This window comes from Tasmannia lanceolata, unplaced genomic scaffold (genome assembly GCF_043159265.1).
Source record: "Tasmannia lanceolata isolate RefF3 unplaced genomic scaffold, GAP_Taslan_0.1 ptg000013l, whole genome shotgun sequence".
In the NCBI taxonomy this organism is placed as follows: domain Eukaryota; kingdom Viridiplantae; phylum Streptophyta; class Magnoliopsida; order Canellales; family Winteraceae; genus Tasmannia; species Tasmannia lanceolata.
The window spans coordinates 12697399-12712995 of record NW_027518690.1 but is presented as its reverse complement, the minus strand read 5'-3'; the positions used below and the strand labels follow the sequence as shown (position 1 = coordinate 12712995).

The following is a 15597-nucleotide window of genomic DNA, read 5'->3' as shown; positions in this document are numbered from 1 at the left end:
CTGAAATTATCTAGCAAGTTTTAGTTTAGGTTGTTCCTACTTCCTAGCAGATTGCTTGCACCCAAATAACTGCAAAAGACAGTAATACAAAAAAGAATGTATAATATTAATGTTGAATTGAACACAAATTAAGAAAGAATGAGAATTGGTAGGGTTTACATCGTTATTCTGAGCAAACCATTCAAAAAAAAAATCTTTCTTTTTGTGTGCTCATTGGAAAACAATAGCAATATTATAATTTTTCAATCAACTTGTTCGAATTGAATTGAGTTTCCATGTATAGTTGGCCTACTTGGAAGGTGTTGAGAAAATCCGACAGGCAAAACAATCAGATCATGCACAAATTAAACGGAAAAGTAAAATAAACAAATCAAGCCACAAGATGAACACCAAGATTTTACGTGGTTTGGCCAAGCCTACTCCACGGGCGAGAAACACGATCTTCCACTATGAGAAAAACAAAATACAAGGATTACAATGGATTAATCACAAACCCACAAACCCGCAACCCTTTCCTTGCTTCTCAAACCAAGACCGTACAAGAGAAAGCCTAATAGAAAACCCCAAGAGAAGAAAACCCCAAGAGAAAAACCCAAGAAGAAAAGTCCACTCTCTTCTTTTTCTCTCTCTTCTCTTTCTCTTTTTCACTCTCTTTCTCTCTTTTTCACTCTCTTTCTCTAGCCACACAAGAGACACTCACGTCTTCACTTTTATACTTAGGTTTTCTAAGAACCCTAAAAGTAATAACACTTGCAAGTTTGGCATATCAACCAAAAAGGAACAAAACAAGGGAAATAAGATACTTTCCCATTTTGCCTTCTTGCTTTCCCACATGTGCCTTAAGAAATAAAGCAATTTTCCCAAAAATCTCCACCTTGGCTTATTTCCAAGCCACTTGAAGATTTTTCGTTGATATCGCCACCGGTCCGCTATCACCGCAAACCGCCATTGGCCTTCTGAAGAACCAGCTACACACCATCGAATCACCTTGGTTCTGACACCTCCCGATTCGATCAACACGGCCAATGCACATGTGTAGCTGCCAACCCGTTGACTCACCTAGTCAACCTTGGAGAAGGATCTCGATCAATCCTCCCCAGCGCAGGTACTGTCACCCTCTCACAATTGTCTGCAACCTGGAAACCTGTCTCTGCACCAACTGTGAAAGAGACCTTACATGCGCCTTGGGAAATAAGGCAACTTTCCCAACAATCTCCACCTTGGCTTATTTCCAAGCCACTTGAAGATTTTCCATTGATATCGCCACCAATCCGCTATCACCGCAAACCGCCATTTGCCTTCTGAAGAACCAGCAACACACCCTCGAATCACCTTGGTTTTGACACCTTCCAATTCGATCAACACCGCGAATGCACATGTGTAGCTGCCAACCTGTTGACTCACCTAGTCAACCTTGGAGAGGGATCTCGATCCATCCTCCCTAGCGCAGGTACTGTCACCCTCTCACAATTGTCTGCAACTTGGAAACATGTCTCTGCACCAACTGTGAAAGAGACCTTACATGTGCGCACATAATTACCCTGTTTCAAACTAGCCATCGAGATCTTAGGAACACTAGTCATCGTGTCCCTGACCAGACGATATAATCCACCCCACTCTTCTCCTTTCATCAGAACCATACAGCCGCGTGCGATTTTCATGGCTCCACCTGCAGATGAAAGCCTGCAACCCCTGTGTCTAACCGGCCAATAGATACTAGATTCTTCCGTAGCTTTGGGACATATGCCACCCCACCCAAAGTACGGACCACTCCATCAAACATTTTGATCCTTACCGTTCCAACTCCTGCGACGTCACAATTAGACTCATCACCCAAGGACACTACACCCCACCCCCTTGTCTCTTGGAACGTATCAAAATACTCCCTCCTGGAGCACACATAAACAGAATACCCTGAATCAAAATCCACTCATCATGAGGAGAAGTGTGATTATCTGTAGAGACTGTGAGAACATCTCCAAACTCTTCACTTTGTTCATCCATTACCGCCACCACAGTATTCATAGAACCATTGTCTGCCTAGTCAGCTCGCTTCGGACAATCCCATTTAATGTGGCCATATTCCTTGCAATGGTAACATTGAATGCCTTTTCCGCCGACCCTGGATCTTGACCTCCCTTTTCCAGGTCCCCGGTCAGACGACATTCCTCTTTGATTCCCACCATGAATAACCAACCCGTGCTCTTCACTTCCACCAAGAACAGATTTCTTTCTCATCTCATTCGATAAGAGTGACGCCGTGACTTCCTCCAACTTTATTGTATCCTTACCATACAATAAAGTCGTCACCGAGTTGTCGTACGAATCAGGAAGCGAAGTAAGAAGTAAAACGGCATTGTCTTCGTCCTTCAACTTTTCGTCAACTTTGTGGAGTTGATCCACAAGCCCGTTGAATACTGTAATGTGTTCAAGAAGATCCCCGCCTTCCTGGATCTTCTGCCCGTACAATTGCCACTTCAGACGCAACCGGTCGGCCAAGCTTTTTGACTTGTAAAGCTTTTCCAACTTCTCCCATAATTTAGGCGCATCTTCTTCTTCCATAACGTTAAACATAACGCTATCTGCCAGACATTGTCGAATGATCGCCTTCGACTCTATGCCTTCCCACTCGGCACCCGTCATCTTCTCCGACTTCCCATCCTTTCCCTTCAACGCCTTAGCCAAGCCCTATTGAATTAGGATGTCCTTAGGGTGAAACCACCCTTTCCGTCAAATCTGTCGATGTTGAACTGAGTAGAACTTGATTTTACCACCATCTCATATTACTCCGCACTTCACGGTGTAGCGCTCCACCTCGAACAAGATTCTTTCTTGGACAATCTTTGTACTCCTAAAGATCACACTAGCGGCGATCCAACCACAACAGCCACGATCATTCCGCCTGGCCTCGATGATCGCTCCGACCACGGCTCTGATACCACTTGTTGAGAAAATCCGCCGGGCAAAACAACTCGATCGTGCACAAATTAAACGGAAAAGTAAAATAAACAAATTAAGCCACAAGATGAACACCAAGATTTTATGTGGTTCGGCCAAGCCTACTCCACGGGCGAGAAACACGATCTTCCACTATGAGAAAAACAAAATACAAGGATTACATTGGATTAATCACAAACCCACAACCCTTTCCTTGCTTCTCAAACCAAGACCGTACAAGAGAAAACCCAAGAGAAAATCCCAAGAGAAAAACCCAAGAATAAAACCCCAAAAGAAAAACCCAAAAAAAAAGTCCACTTTTGAGATTCTTTTTCTCTCTCCACTCTTCCTCTTTTCCTCTCTCTTTCTCTCTTTTTCACTCTCGTTCTCTAGCCACACAAGAGACACTCACGTCTTCACTTTTACACTTAGGTTTTCTAAGAAACCTAAAAGTAACACTTGTAATTTTGGCATATCAACCAAAAAAGAACAAAACAAGGAAAATAAGATACTTTCCCATTTTTCCTTCTTGCTTTCCCACATGTGCCTTGGGAAATAAGGCAACTTTCCCAACAGAAGGTATTCCATTTCTTAAACATCGCACCAAATGGGGATTTGCATCCATTTCATTGTATCACACTTCGCATTGTATAATCTTGATTATGTACTCATACTCATAAAAGAACTGAATTTTCTGGACAACATAGAGTTATTCATATGTTTCTTGCTCGTGTTACTTTGACTGGTAAGTACAGTGCTCAACCAGGATATAGACAGGAGGATCTCTGTCTTGTTGTGGACCCGCGATCTCGAATGCGGGGATAAATCCCCCCATCCTCGATCTCCACATGAGAAGGAGAGCTCCGATGTGGCTCTCTCAAATATAGGGCCCTCACAGCATGAGTCATGACGTGTGCGATACCTCTTGATTCAGAGTAAAACTCGGAACCAAGACGTACCTAAATGAAAAGAAAAGTCGTCATCCACGCCCTGGAACTAGGGGTGGCAACGGTTCGGTTTGACCTCCAAACCGAACCAAACAGAAATTTGAATCGGTTTGGTTCTACCGAACCGAAACCGAACCGAAATTTGAATTTTCGATTCGGTTCGGCCAATTTTGCCACCCCTTACTCATAATCATTGGAAATCGGGGGCAACGGTTCGGTTTCGGTTCGGTTTGAAATTTGAATCGGTTTGGTTCTACCAAATCGAAACCAAACCAAAATTTGAATCGGTTTGGTTTTACCAAACCGAAACCGAATTTTTGGTTCGGTATCGGTTTGGTTTCGGTTGGATTGCCACCCCTACCTGGAACCCATAAAGTGCTCTGTTGCAACTGATAACCAGAGATGAAAAAGGTTCGTGCCTGGTTACGAGTGGGCAAGGTGTTAGGTACTCCGCTCGCCCGAGCGAACTCGGTCACTTATGCCATTTTTATTATTTTCGAAGAATTTTGGGCAAAAATCATGTGAAATGGGAACAAGCATCCCCGAGAAAAGACGACCTATCTAAGTATGCATGACCCGGGGATGGGCAAAGAAAAGAAAAACATCCATGTCCTACAGAGGGTTGATATCAGTATCACTTGACATTAGAAAGAACACTAGAATCCAACATCTCTCAGGGAGGCGAAGAAGACAATCCAATATTAGATAACCTTGATACATGTCTCCACTATATCCTAACTCATCACATCTACGAAAGCAGTAAACAACCACATGCACAGCTACAGCTAAGCAGATAATCAGATATAATGAGATAAGATAAGATAAAACTAGCAGATATCCTAAACAGATAAGCAAGAAATAATCAACAAATAAGCAGTAAAGAACTATAGTTGAACAGATAATGACAAATATAAGCAAATAACGAGATAAGATAGACAGATAAACGATTAAGAGCTACATCTAAGCAGATAACCAAGACAATGAAGTATATGCTACAGCTAAGCATGTGAACAAGCAAGTAAACAAGATAAGATAGGCATGTAAATACTACAGCTAAGCATGTGAATGGACTAGTAAAACTACACAAGAGATATATCTGAAGAGAATAAACACTCAAGACAAAGGAAGAAAACACACTAGCATGCCCCTATATAAGAAGTCATAACAAGTAACAGACCACACGCCTTAAAACCCTAAAAACTTTAAAAAAATGTGTCACGGGTGATCTGGACCTGGATGGTCGTCCAAGCTGCCTACATATCCAAGCCTCTTTTTAGAATCAAGATCAACGTAGTTCGGTGGCGCTATTCTAAGCTATGATGCCTATTGTGCCTAGAACCACTAAACTAGACTTGACCAACTAGACTTGACTTGACTTCTGATTAAAGCTTATTGAAGATATTTAGTTAAGTTGAAGCTAATTGTAAGTTTTAGGACACCCTATATGCCTTAACTAAATGCAATTTCGATCCTGGACTAATGCAGGTGGGCCCTACATCCTATGTGCGACTAGGTTATACCCTAAGAAAAGATGGGCTATCTTCCCCAACACCCCCGCCTCTATCGTACACCAGCTCCCCATCTCCGTCCAGACCCCCCCCCCCCCTGCCCCTCTTTCCCCCCCTTCCCCGACACCACCCACGACCTCCGTCCAGATACCTCGCCTCCCCAGCCCCATCTTCCCCAACACCCCCCCCCCCGTCCCACCTTTCCGTCCAGCCATTTCCCCCTATAATCCCCCAATCTTAGCTTGGATTCCCCCCCCCCCTCGCATGTTTTTTTTACAAAACAACTTAAACCCTAACCCTATTTTTCATTTTCCTTTCATGTGCTAAATTAGCTTCTTTGTTCTTCATTTCCCGGTTCGCGGTCTCTTCTCATCTTCTCTATGGCCCATCTTTGCCCTTAGCTCGTGAGGCCGTGATATGAGCCCTCTCCTTGATTAGTTGGTGGTCCGTCCATCTCTTCTTCCTCTCGTTGAAGCCGTTGGTTGTTGGTATTTCATTTTTCCAGTCTCTTGTAGTCCTTATGGAACCCCTTGTCATTGTCGATCCTTCGCTTGGCATTACCACAGATGCCGGTGTGACTCCACCACCCTCGGCTACCTCTTCCTCTTCTAATTCTCCTTTGGCAACTGTGGAGAGTTCTTATCCACAGTTGAACATTGCCAAGTTCGATGGCACCAACTATTTACCCTGGAAAGTTGCAGTTGAGACATACCTCCTTGGACGGGGTAAAGTCAGTTTTCTTCGTCAAGATCCCCCTTCACCAAAGGACCCTACGTATACTCGCTGGGAACAGGAAGATGCGTTGATTCGGAGTCTTCTATGGCAAAGTATGGCACCTGTCATTTACTCTATCATGATACTCCTCCCGACTACGAAGGAGATCTGGGACCACACTGCCTTGACTTACTCTGGAGTTAAGAACCTCACCCGTATCTGCTCCACTGACTCTGAGTGGATGCGCCTGCGTCGTGGGGGCATGTCTCTTGAGGCTCACTATGGGCAGTTCATTCCTTTATGTCAGCAGCTTGACGTTTTCTTGCCCCTTACTTCTGATGTTAATGTTCTCCACCGTCAACGAGAACAAGTTCGCGTTGTGCAATACCTTGAGAGCCTTGGCCCTGAGTTTAGTCACCTGCGTCATCAGATTCTCGGGTCTGGCAACATCCCGTCGTTGCGCGAGGCCTACTCTCGCGCTCAGTAGTGTCTTGGAGAGACTCCCTCCAGACTTCCCTCTGACAGTTCTGCCCTTACGGCATATGATAGTGGTGGTGGTCCTCGTCCTCCCAGGGGAGGTGGCTCCTTTTCGCGAGGCTGTGGTCGTGGTGGCCATGGCGGTGGTCGTGTTGGGAGTGGATGTGGCCATCCTTATTGTACCCACTACCAACGTGATGGCCACATGATTGAGACTTGGTACACACTACATCCAGAGCTTCGACAGCCCCGTTCAACTCATCTCCCAACTGCTGGCCAGTCTGACACAGTGCCTCCTGCTCCTGGCACTACTTCTGCTGATGATCCATTCACCTTTACAAGGGCGGATTATGAGGAATTACAGGGTCTTCGACAGAGTGCCTCCCAGGCCACTACAAGCTTCGCCCAGCCGGGTAGTTCACCTACGACCTTACTCTCTAGCTCAGGATCCTGGATCATTGACTCAGGAGCCTTAAATCATATAACTGGTAACTCGTCTCAGCTCTCCTCTTTTCAATCATTTCCATCTGATTTTCAGTCCATTACTTTAGCTAATGGTTCCACTACACCCATTACTGGTATCGGCACCACTTGTCATTCACCTCACCTTACACTATCATCTGTCCTGTGTGTCCCTAAGTCGCCCTTTAGTTTATTGTCTGTAAGTCAACTTACGAAGAACCTTGCTTGCTCTATCTCATTTTATCCTTCTTACTGTGTTTTTCAGGATCTTTCGACTGGGAGAACGACTGGATCGGAACGTGAGGTGGATGGCCTTTACCGCCTTGACTGCAGCCCTTCTTCTACAGCTTTACATAGTTCAGTGGATGTCTTTTAGTGGCACTGTCGACTTGGTCACCTATCACTTCAGCGCCTCCGGCAGACATCTTTAGTTCCTGCTTCCGTTTCTGCTTTTCAGTGTTAGTCTTGTGAACTCCGGAAGCATCACAGAGTGTCTTTCCCTTCCCGAGTCGTTAGTCGAGTTGATAGTCCATTTCAGCTAGTTCATTCCGATGTATGAGGACCTTCGAGGGTCGTGTCAAATAATGGATTCAAATATTTTATAGTCTTTATTGATGATTATTCACGTTTGACATGGGTATATTTACTGAAAGACCGATCTCAAGTCTTCTCTGCTTTCAAAAATTTCCACGCTGAAATAAGGAATCAATTTGGTTGCAGTCTTAAATGCTTCGCATTGATAATGCTCGTGAATTTTTCTCTTCTACTGATGGTTCTCAGGACTACATTTCCTCTCATGGCATTACACATCAATCATCCTGTGCATACACCTCGCAACAGAATGGTGTCGCTGAAAGGAAACTGCACTACCTCTTAAGGTGGCTCGTACCCTACTCTTTCAGATGCAAGTTCCTAAAACCTATTGGTCTGACACCATTCTCACTGCTTGTTTTCTGGCAATCATCTTCCGTCTTCTGTGCTGAATGGTGATTCTCCATATCACACGTTATACCCACGACAGGACCCATTTCTACTTACGCCTCGTGTCTTTAGCTGTGTGTGCTTTGTTCACCATCTGGATCCTGGTCGGGATAAACTAGATCCTCATTCAGAACGATGTATCTTTCTGGGATACTCTTGTACCAAGAAAGGCTATCGCTGCTACAGACCCCGTCTTCGCCGATGGTTTGTATCAGCCGATGTTATGTTCTTTGAATCTGAAGCCTTCTTTGGTTCTGGCTCAGTCCCTACCTGTAACGACCCGGATTTTTAGAGAATTCTAAACCCAGACCGTTAACAAAAGACAACAATTTTTTTTTTTACAAATTTGAAAACTCATTTAAAAGCTTACTAAAGAGTATTTGACATAATTACCAAAGACAGAAACAAACTAAGAATAAGACGAATAGCAGCCAAGGCCAAACGGCCACACCAATTACTCTATCATCCCTCTTGCACACCCCTTTTTATTCTCGATTTCTTCATTAGCATTTGTCTCAATGTCATCAATTGTATCAAAACCTGTGAGGGATTTTTGGTGTTAGTTCAAAGAACTATGTAGATTCATTCGGTACCTAAACAAATACAATTAAACAACTCTTGAATTTAAAAGCATACAAATTAATTCAATAGTGAACATGTGATAACAATTATTTCAAATTGAAACATAAAATATTAATAAAATAACACGCCATAATATCCATTAAATGTGAATCTACTGATCTCATAAAACATATAACATTTTACCTTTAAGAGGTTTATATTTATTATTAATTTAATGCATGAGACGACTCCCAAAGGCAGTCCAGCCCCTCATAGCTTGTTACCTTGCCTCCAATACGTTCCACTACCCTCGTCTACAGGTCGTGGGCATGAAGGACTTTTTACGACGTGCTTAATAGCCACTCCGTCTCTTGACATCATGGTCTAAGAGGATGCATTTACCGCCAAAGGGGTGCGCTAAAACCCAAGGCCGGCTTGGAATTTCATTATTCCTGGACGACTCATACCTCCGCCCAATCCACCAAATTATTTTCTCAATGCCTTTGTTTCTTACCTGTTTTTCTGGCATATCATCCATATTTTTTTTTTCAATATCTTAAAGATATTCTTAGCGATTTTCTTGCTTCCCACATTTTTCTTTTTCCTTTAATAAGGAATCATAGCATTCATCTTTTGTAAGCTACTGGCATAGTATCATTTTCCATTATTTGCTGCATGCTACTAATATGACCAAGCACGAGAGCGAGATGCATATTAATAAAAAAACAATCATCTTAACTACATCATTAGCATGAACAATTCTATGTCTACTAAGAATTTTCATTTGCATGCATATAAATCAATCATTGCTTAAGAGTTCAAGTTTAGGGAACCGTCACCTACCTTAAGTACTTGTGGAGTGAGAGAGTGAGAAATCCTTAATGTCAGAGTCGAATGTGCTACTAAATCTGAAACAAAAATCATGTACACACACTAAGTTTCCCGTTAAATTATACTTTAACTTTGACCTTAGGATACTTGGAGAGTCATAACTTTTTAGGTTTTGTTCTTTAAATTCTATTCCCAAATATTTCAGTGTCATACATCCAAAAGATACACTCATGGGTATTAATACCTATGTGTAATTCATATACTGATTAGATTCTTGATTATTTGCATCATATAATATATATATATATATATATATATATGTACTTGGGCAAAAATCATGTTAGGGGCTGTTTTTAACAAAAAGACAAGTACGAACTATTTATACAACCTCCAGTTTGGAATCTGAGGTGTCCATTTCTCTTCCTGACCTTCAAGACAGTTCTTCTATTCCTTTACCATCTTTTTCTGCTTGCCCTCCTGGTCAGGTCGAATCATTTATTCCCAACGTCGTTCATCCACCTATTAAGTTTCAGTATCAACGTCGTCAACAGCAAGGTAGGCAAGCACAGCACCCTCACTCCAAGAGATCGTCGTCACAGTCAGAGATTCCCTTACCCTCTAATCAGGTAACCTCCTCTCTTGTGTCGTTGTATCTGAGCCACCTATTGCTTCACGGACTCGTTCTCATACTACTGTTCATCATATCTCTAATTTTGTTTGTTATGATCGTCTAACTCCTACTTTCAAAAGCTTTGTGCTCTCTATGTCTTCTGTTGTGTTACCACAGTCTTTGGATGAGGCTCTTAATCACCCAGGATGGCGAGCTACCACGGACCTTAAGATGGGTGCTCTACATTCTAATCAGACGTGGGATCTAGTTTCTCTACCTGCTGGGGCTCGACCTGTTGGTTGCCGCTGGGTTTTCTCCATTAAATATCAACCTTATGGCACTGTTGAGCGACTTAGGGCTCGTCTAGTGGCAAAGGGCTACACTAAGACTTTCGGCATTGACTACAATGAGACTTTTTCCCCAGCTGCGAAGATACCTTCAGGGAGGGTTCTGTTGTCCCTGGCCGTCAATAATGGCTGGCATCTTCACCAGTTAGATGTGAAGAATGCATTTCTACATGGCAACCTCCTTGAAGAGGTGTATATGGAGCAACCTCCAGGATATGTTGCTCAGGGGGAGTTGTCCTCTTCTGTCTGTCACCTCAGGAAATCGTTATATGGGTTGAAACAATCTCCACGTGCATGGTTTGGCAGATTCAGTGAGGCGATCATGAGGTTTGGTCTCAAATAGTGTGCCGTGGATCATTCCGTATTCAGCCATCAGTCCTCAGGAGGATGCATTATGTTGATTGTATATGTCGATGACATCATCATTACGGGTAGTAACTCAAGAGGGATTCAGAAGCTAAAGACATTCTTACAAAGAGAGTTCACTACAAAAGACTTGGGACGTCTCAAACGAGGGTGAATTGTTGCAGGATCCTGGTAGCCATAGGAAGCTGGTAAGTAAGCTCATATACCTTACTGTTACTCGTCCTGATATATCCTACGCTGTTGAAGTGGTTAGTCAGTACATGACCTCTCCTCGTACTTCATATTGGAGTGCAGTAGTTCAAATCCTCAAGTATCTGAATGGTACACCAGAAAAGGGTTTACTATTCAAACGGCATGGTCATATGCGCATTGAGGGGTTCTCTGATGCTGATTGGGCTGGATCTCCTGTTGATAGGAGATCAATTACCGGGTATTGTACCTTCGTAGGAGGCAATCTAGTCTCATAGAAAAGTAAAAAGCAGGACGTCATTGCAAAGTCAAGTGTTGAGGCAAAATACAGAGCAATGGCTCATACTAGTACAGAGATCATTTGGTTGAAATCACTCCTATCTGAGATCGGTATTAGGTTCCCTTCGCCTTCACAGTTGTGTTGTGATAACATGGCTGCCATCTATATTGCGACAAATCCAGCCTTTCATGAGCGGACAAAACATATCGAGGTCGACTGCCATTTCATTCGTCAGAGAATTCAGAAAGGGGAGATATGTACTGTATTCACTCGTTCCGCAGAACAGTTAGCCGATTTGTTCACAAAACCATTGAGTAAAGCAAAGTTGAGTGACATTTGTAACAAGCTAGGAATGTATAACTTATACATTCCAGCTTGAGGGGGGAGTGTTAGAATAAGCCTATGGGTATTTCAGTAATTGTACTATTCTCTTCAGTATATAAATAAACTAGTGAGGGGGAGACAGCCCTATTTCACTTTTCTCTTCTCTCAATTCTTCAGTCAAGCAAAGAAGAAGAAGAGAGAAAAGAGAAGAGATAGAGAAAGAGGAGAGTGTAAAATGTCTCTCCCTCTCATAACACGTATTATATATGGGTAACTAGGGTTCATGTACAATGTCTAAAATACGCCTAATCGGTTATGTAATTACACCGCTTCGTCTAACTATTTATTAAGAGAAGACCAGAAGGGACTACAATGTTGATTGTGTAGGTTGACGATGACATCCTGGGTGGAGATGATACATAAGGGATGAACGTGTTTGAGTATGTGCATCTCAATGGCATTATGTGCTAGATATGGTGTGTACTCTTTTACTTTTCATGAAATTGGGATGGGGCCTATCTTACATTAGAAGTGGCATACTTGTAATATTTGCATCTTTTCTATCTATAAATAAAGTCTTTTATGAGAGTCGTAGGGTTAACTCTGATATAAACTGATAGAGAACCTGCTCCTTGTGCATGTATGGTTGTACGCCTGATTATCTCAGTCAAATGCTACCAGCCCTTGAGGGATTCTCTAAAAATATTATCTGATTGGATAGATCTTACTGTTTGAGGAATTGATTGGTAGATCTCATGTTTTTATTTAAAAAATAAACAGTATCAATCTAATTTTCGATCTACGCCTCCTCGACGTGAAGTATTGAATATAATCTTCCCCAGTATAATCATTTCATGTTTAGGAATCAAAGAGATCTGATTCCATGAAGTTTGAATCTTATTTGAGGGTAAGAGCTACAGCATTATTCCAATAAGCTCGTGTGTGTTTCATTGTTAGTGGGGTCTGGGTTTGAACTCAAACTATAATTGCAGAAAAACAATCCTCAAATGTGGGTTGAAGACGTGGGAATCTCAAACTCTAATCATCTTTGAAATTCCATACTCCAAATCACCACTATGCAGTTGAATGGAATAAATCTTCTGTAGTGGTCACGGACGATGGAGTGTCCATCACTCCATCAGTGGAAAATAGATATTGGGTTATATCATTGGGTCTATCGAGGAGCCACAGTTGGAAGACCCCAAGTACAGTGACTCGGCTTCGAATAGTACTTTCTTGGCTATTGAATTCTATGGAACCCCAAGTTTCAAGAACTAAATCAGAGCATAATGTCTAGACAGAATATACATCAATATGTGTGTAAAAACACCTAGAGGTTAAGAGCGAATATACATCAATATTTGTGAAAGAACACCTAAATGTTAACAAAAGTGATATCTGTGGGGAAGTTTACTTTCTTATAAATCCACATAGTGATCCTGTTGGTAACGGAACCCAACTTCGGCCGAACAGACAGTCTTGTCAAATACAATGACATAAAACTCAATGAAAAGTAAAGATTCGAGCTCAATATTATCATAAATCAACGTAGAAGCTAAAGATGCAGAACAATCAAACTCAGGTTATAATTAACAAGTCCAAAATCATTTCACGTGAAGTTACTTTTAGAACTGATCCAGTATTATTCAATAACAGAAAATGAAGGAAAAGTTTAAATGGTTGTGCTTTGAGCCTATCATACTTCCCTAATCCACACATTTTTTTAAGTAAGGAGTCATCTTTAGTAGCTTAAATGTTCAGGAAAGGCAAGAACGAATAAGATACCATCTTACTTCTCAAAGCCTCTGAGAACTCAACAAGATGATCATCAACTGCTTTGATAGGTGGCTCTTCAAGGAATTTCTGCACTACACTTTCTGAATCCAAGGAATAGGGTGAATCCGCAAAACCATTCTCCTCTGGCTGCGTGCATGTTACAGTGGAATTCCCATTTCCAGAAGACACCTACTTTCATGAAAAAGCTTTGGTGAGAAAAGGGCATGATACTAACAAAAATAATTATGCAACTCATCAATGGTAGATAAACTTCAATCATAAAAGTATGACCCATCAGTTTTTAAAATAATTATACTACTCATCAATTATATAAACTTCAATCCTATAAGTATGACACATCAGTTTTTAAAATAATTATGCAACTCATCAATTGCATAAACTTCAATCCTATGACACATCAGTTTTTACAGCAGTTCCTAATTCTAAGCGTTAGTTGTAATGGTGGGTACATTCAGTGCATCTCTCCTTTATGAAAGGGTTTTTAGGGATTTTGTACTATGAAAGTGAAACTTAAGATTGGAAACACTTCTATTAATATTAATTGGGCCTAGGATTAGGACTCTGTCTGCACAAAAGGTGGTCTGAGTCACTTGTACACAAGATGGCATGCAAAGCAGTAATTGAAATGCAAGCAATATTCTGGTTGAGATATCTCTATTCCATATAATAATTCAATTTAATTCCATGGTTGAACTGAAATTGTCTTAATAATTCAATTTGATTCCATGGTTGAACTAAAATTGTCTTTTATATTTCTTTACGTTTCTTCTTATCATATTATTATTAGAACAGTTGAAGTTTAAGGTGTTCTTGTCCACTTGAATTGGCAAATTGTGGTATGTTCTGAAATCAAATCTCTTAGATCGGATCGTTGGTCCGTCTTTTTCTTGCCGCCCCGAGCTATGGTGTTCTTTGAAACACTGCTCAAAGAGGTTCACAAGAAGGAAATACAAAAAAGATAACACAGAAACAGAATTGGAAAAGATGAGAGTGCTCTCTTTCATTTGTTGTCCAAGAAAATTAAATACATGATTCCAACAGTAAAAGATAAACTGCTCAATATAACTACTCACTATCCTAAATGACTAGGACTCAACAAAAGATAACAGAGAACAACTACTACCATAACTACAACTACTACACGTCTTGCATAACTCCCTGCATTCGTGGCAACCCAACAAACCCACGTATCGAATTGTTTGAACCGTACATAGTCCACTGATTCATCAACTATCCAAACACTAAGTTATAGATCAAGAATCCACAGCAAAAACATTAAAAAAACAATTTCTCAAAGTTCTTGACCGTAGCAATGTGTGTATTAACTAGTCAATTTATGACGACAATATCCAAAAATTCAACGCAGTATTCATTGTTGACAATTTATCTATGACAATTTCATAAAATTCAACACATTATTCAGTGTTTGACGTATTAACATATCAAACAACTATTTTCAATTGCAATTTCAACTGGAAATGTCATGAATCATATCGATAAAATGCTTTAATTACGATCGAACATGCTCAAAATTGCGAAAAGCGTCAATTCAGAATGCATAATTCCCGTTCCAGCAAAGAAGTATATAACAGCGATGTATAAGCCCTAATTAACAACACAAAAACCAGAACAAAGATAGAGGAAACATAATCAACAGACAAGAGAATTCCGTACGTACATGTGAACCCAGATCGCGAGGAGACATCATGAGAGAGAGAGAGAGAGAGAGAGAGAGAGAGAGAAGGCGACGGGGGTATTTATCTGAGATGAAGGGGAATTTGGGGGGAAGGTTGGGGATTGGGAAATTTTTTCAGTTGTTTCTGGCGACGGGGGAAGTAGGAGAGGATCAGGAGCGGGGCCCACAATTTTTATATTTGGAGGGTGGATTTCTTTTTCTTTCACCACTTACGCCAGATCGACGACCGGTCAACTGTTGTTAAAAAGTCGCCGGTCTACTCTACCACCTGTCACCCACATTTGAAAGCTCCTAGAGCTTCCCAGAGCTTGTAATTTTTGACCAGATTCTCTTCTCCGTTTAGCTATAAAGTCACACGCTTTATTGGTCACCCAATCCTTCAACTAGTTGGGCCTACTTTTATCTGGTTAGAACTTGTTGGGTCTAAAATGCCCCGGTGCAGTCGTGAATGCACCGTGTGTGTGGGTGGGTGTACGAGTGATGCGCGGACGTGACAGCCTCCTTGGAGGTAAGAAATCGGAAACTCAATTCGATGGGTCTGACGATCGAAACATTTCTATCTCCTGAGAT

General features: G+C 41.6%; 1 protein-coding gene across 2 annotated transcripts in view; it reads right to left on the bottom strand.

Annotated features, from left to right (window-relative positions):
• Window positions 1-15376, bottom strand: part of NADK1 (NAD kinase 1) — an 89335-nt gene extending 73959 nt beyond the window's left edge. The window contains exons 1-2 of one of the 2 annotated variants that reach the window (XM_077394183.1): window positions 15010-15376; window positions 13328-13499 (exon numbers count right to left, since the gene is read on the bottom strand). In XM_077394183.1, the coding sequence (XP_077250298.1) occupies window positions 13328-13499; window positions 15010-15039 (202 nt within the window). In that variant the 5' untranslated portion in view covers window positions 15040-15376. The remainder of the gene's footprint in view (window positions 1-13327; window positions 13500-15009) is intronic. The other variant, XM_077394184.1, reaches the window with a different exon arrangement.
• Between the last annotated feature and the right edge of the window lie 221 nt (window positions 15377-15597).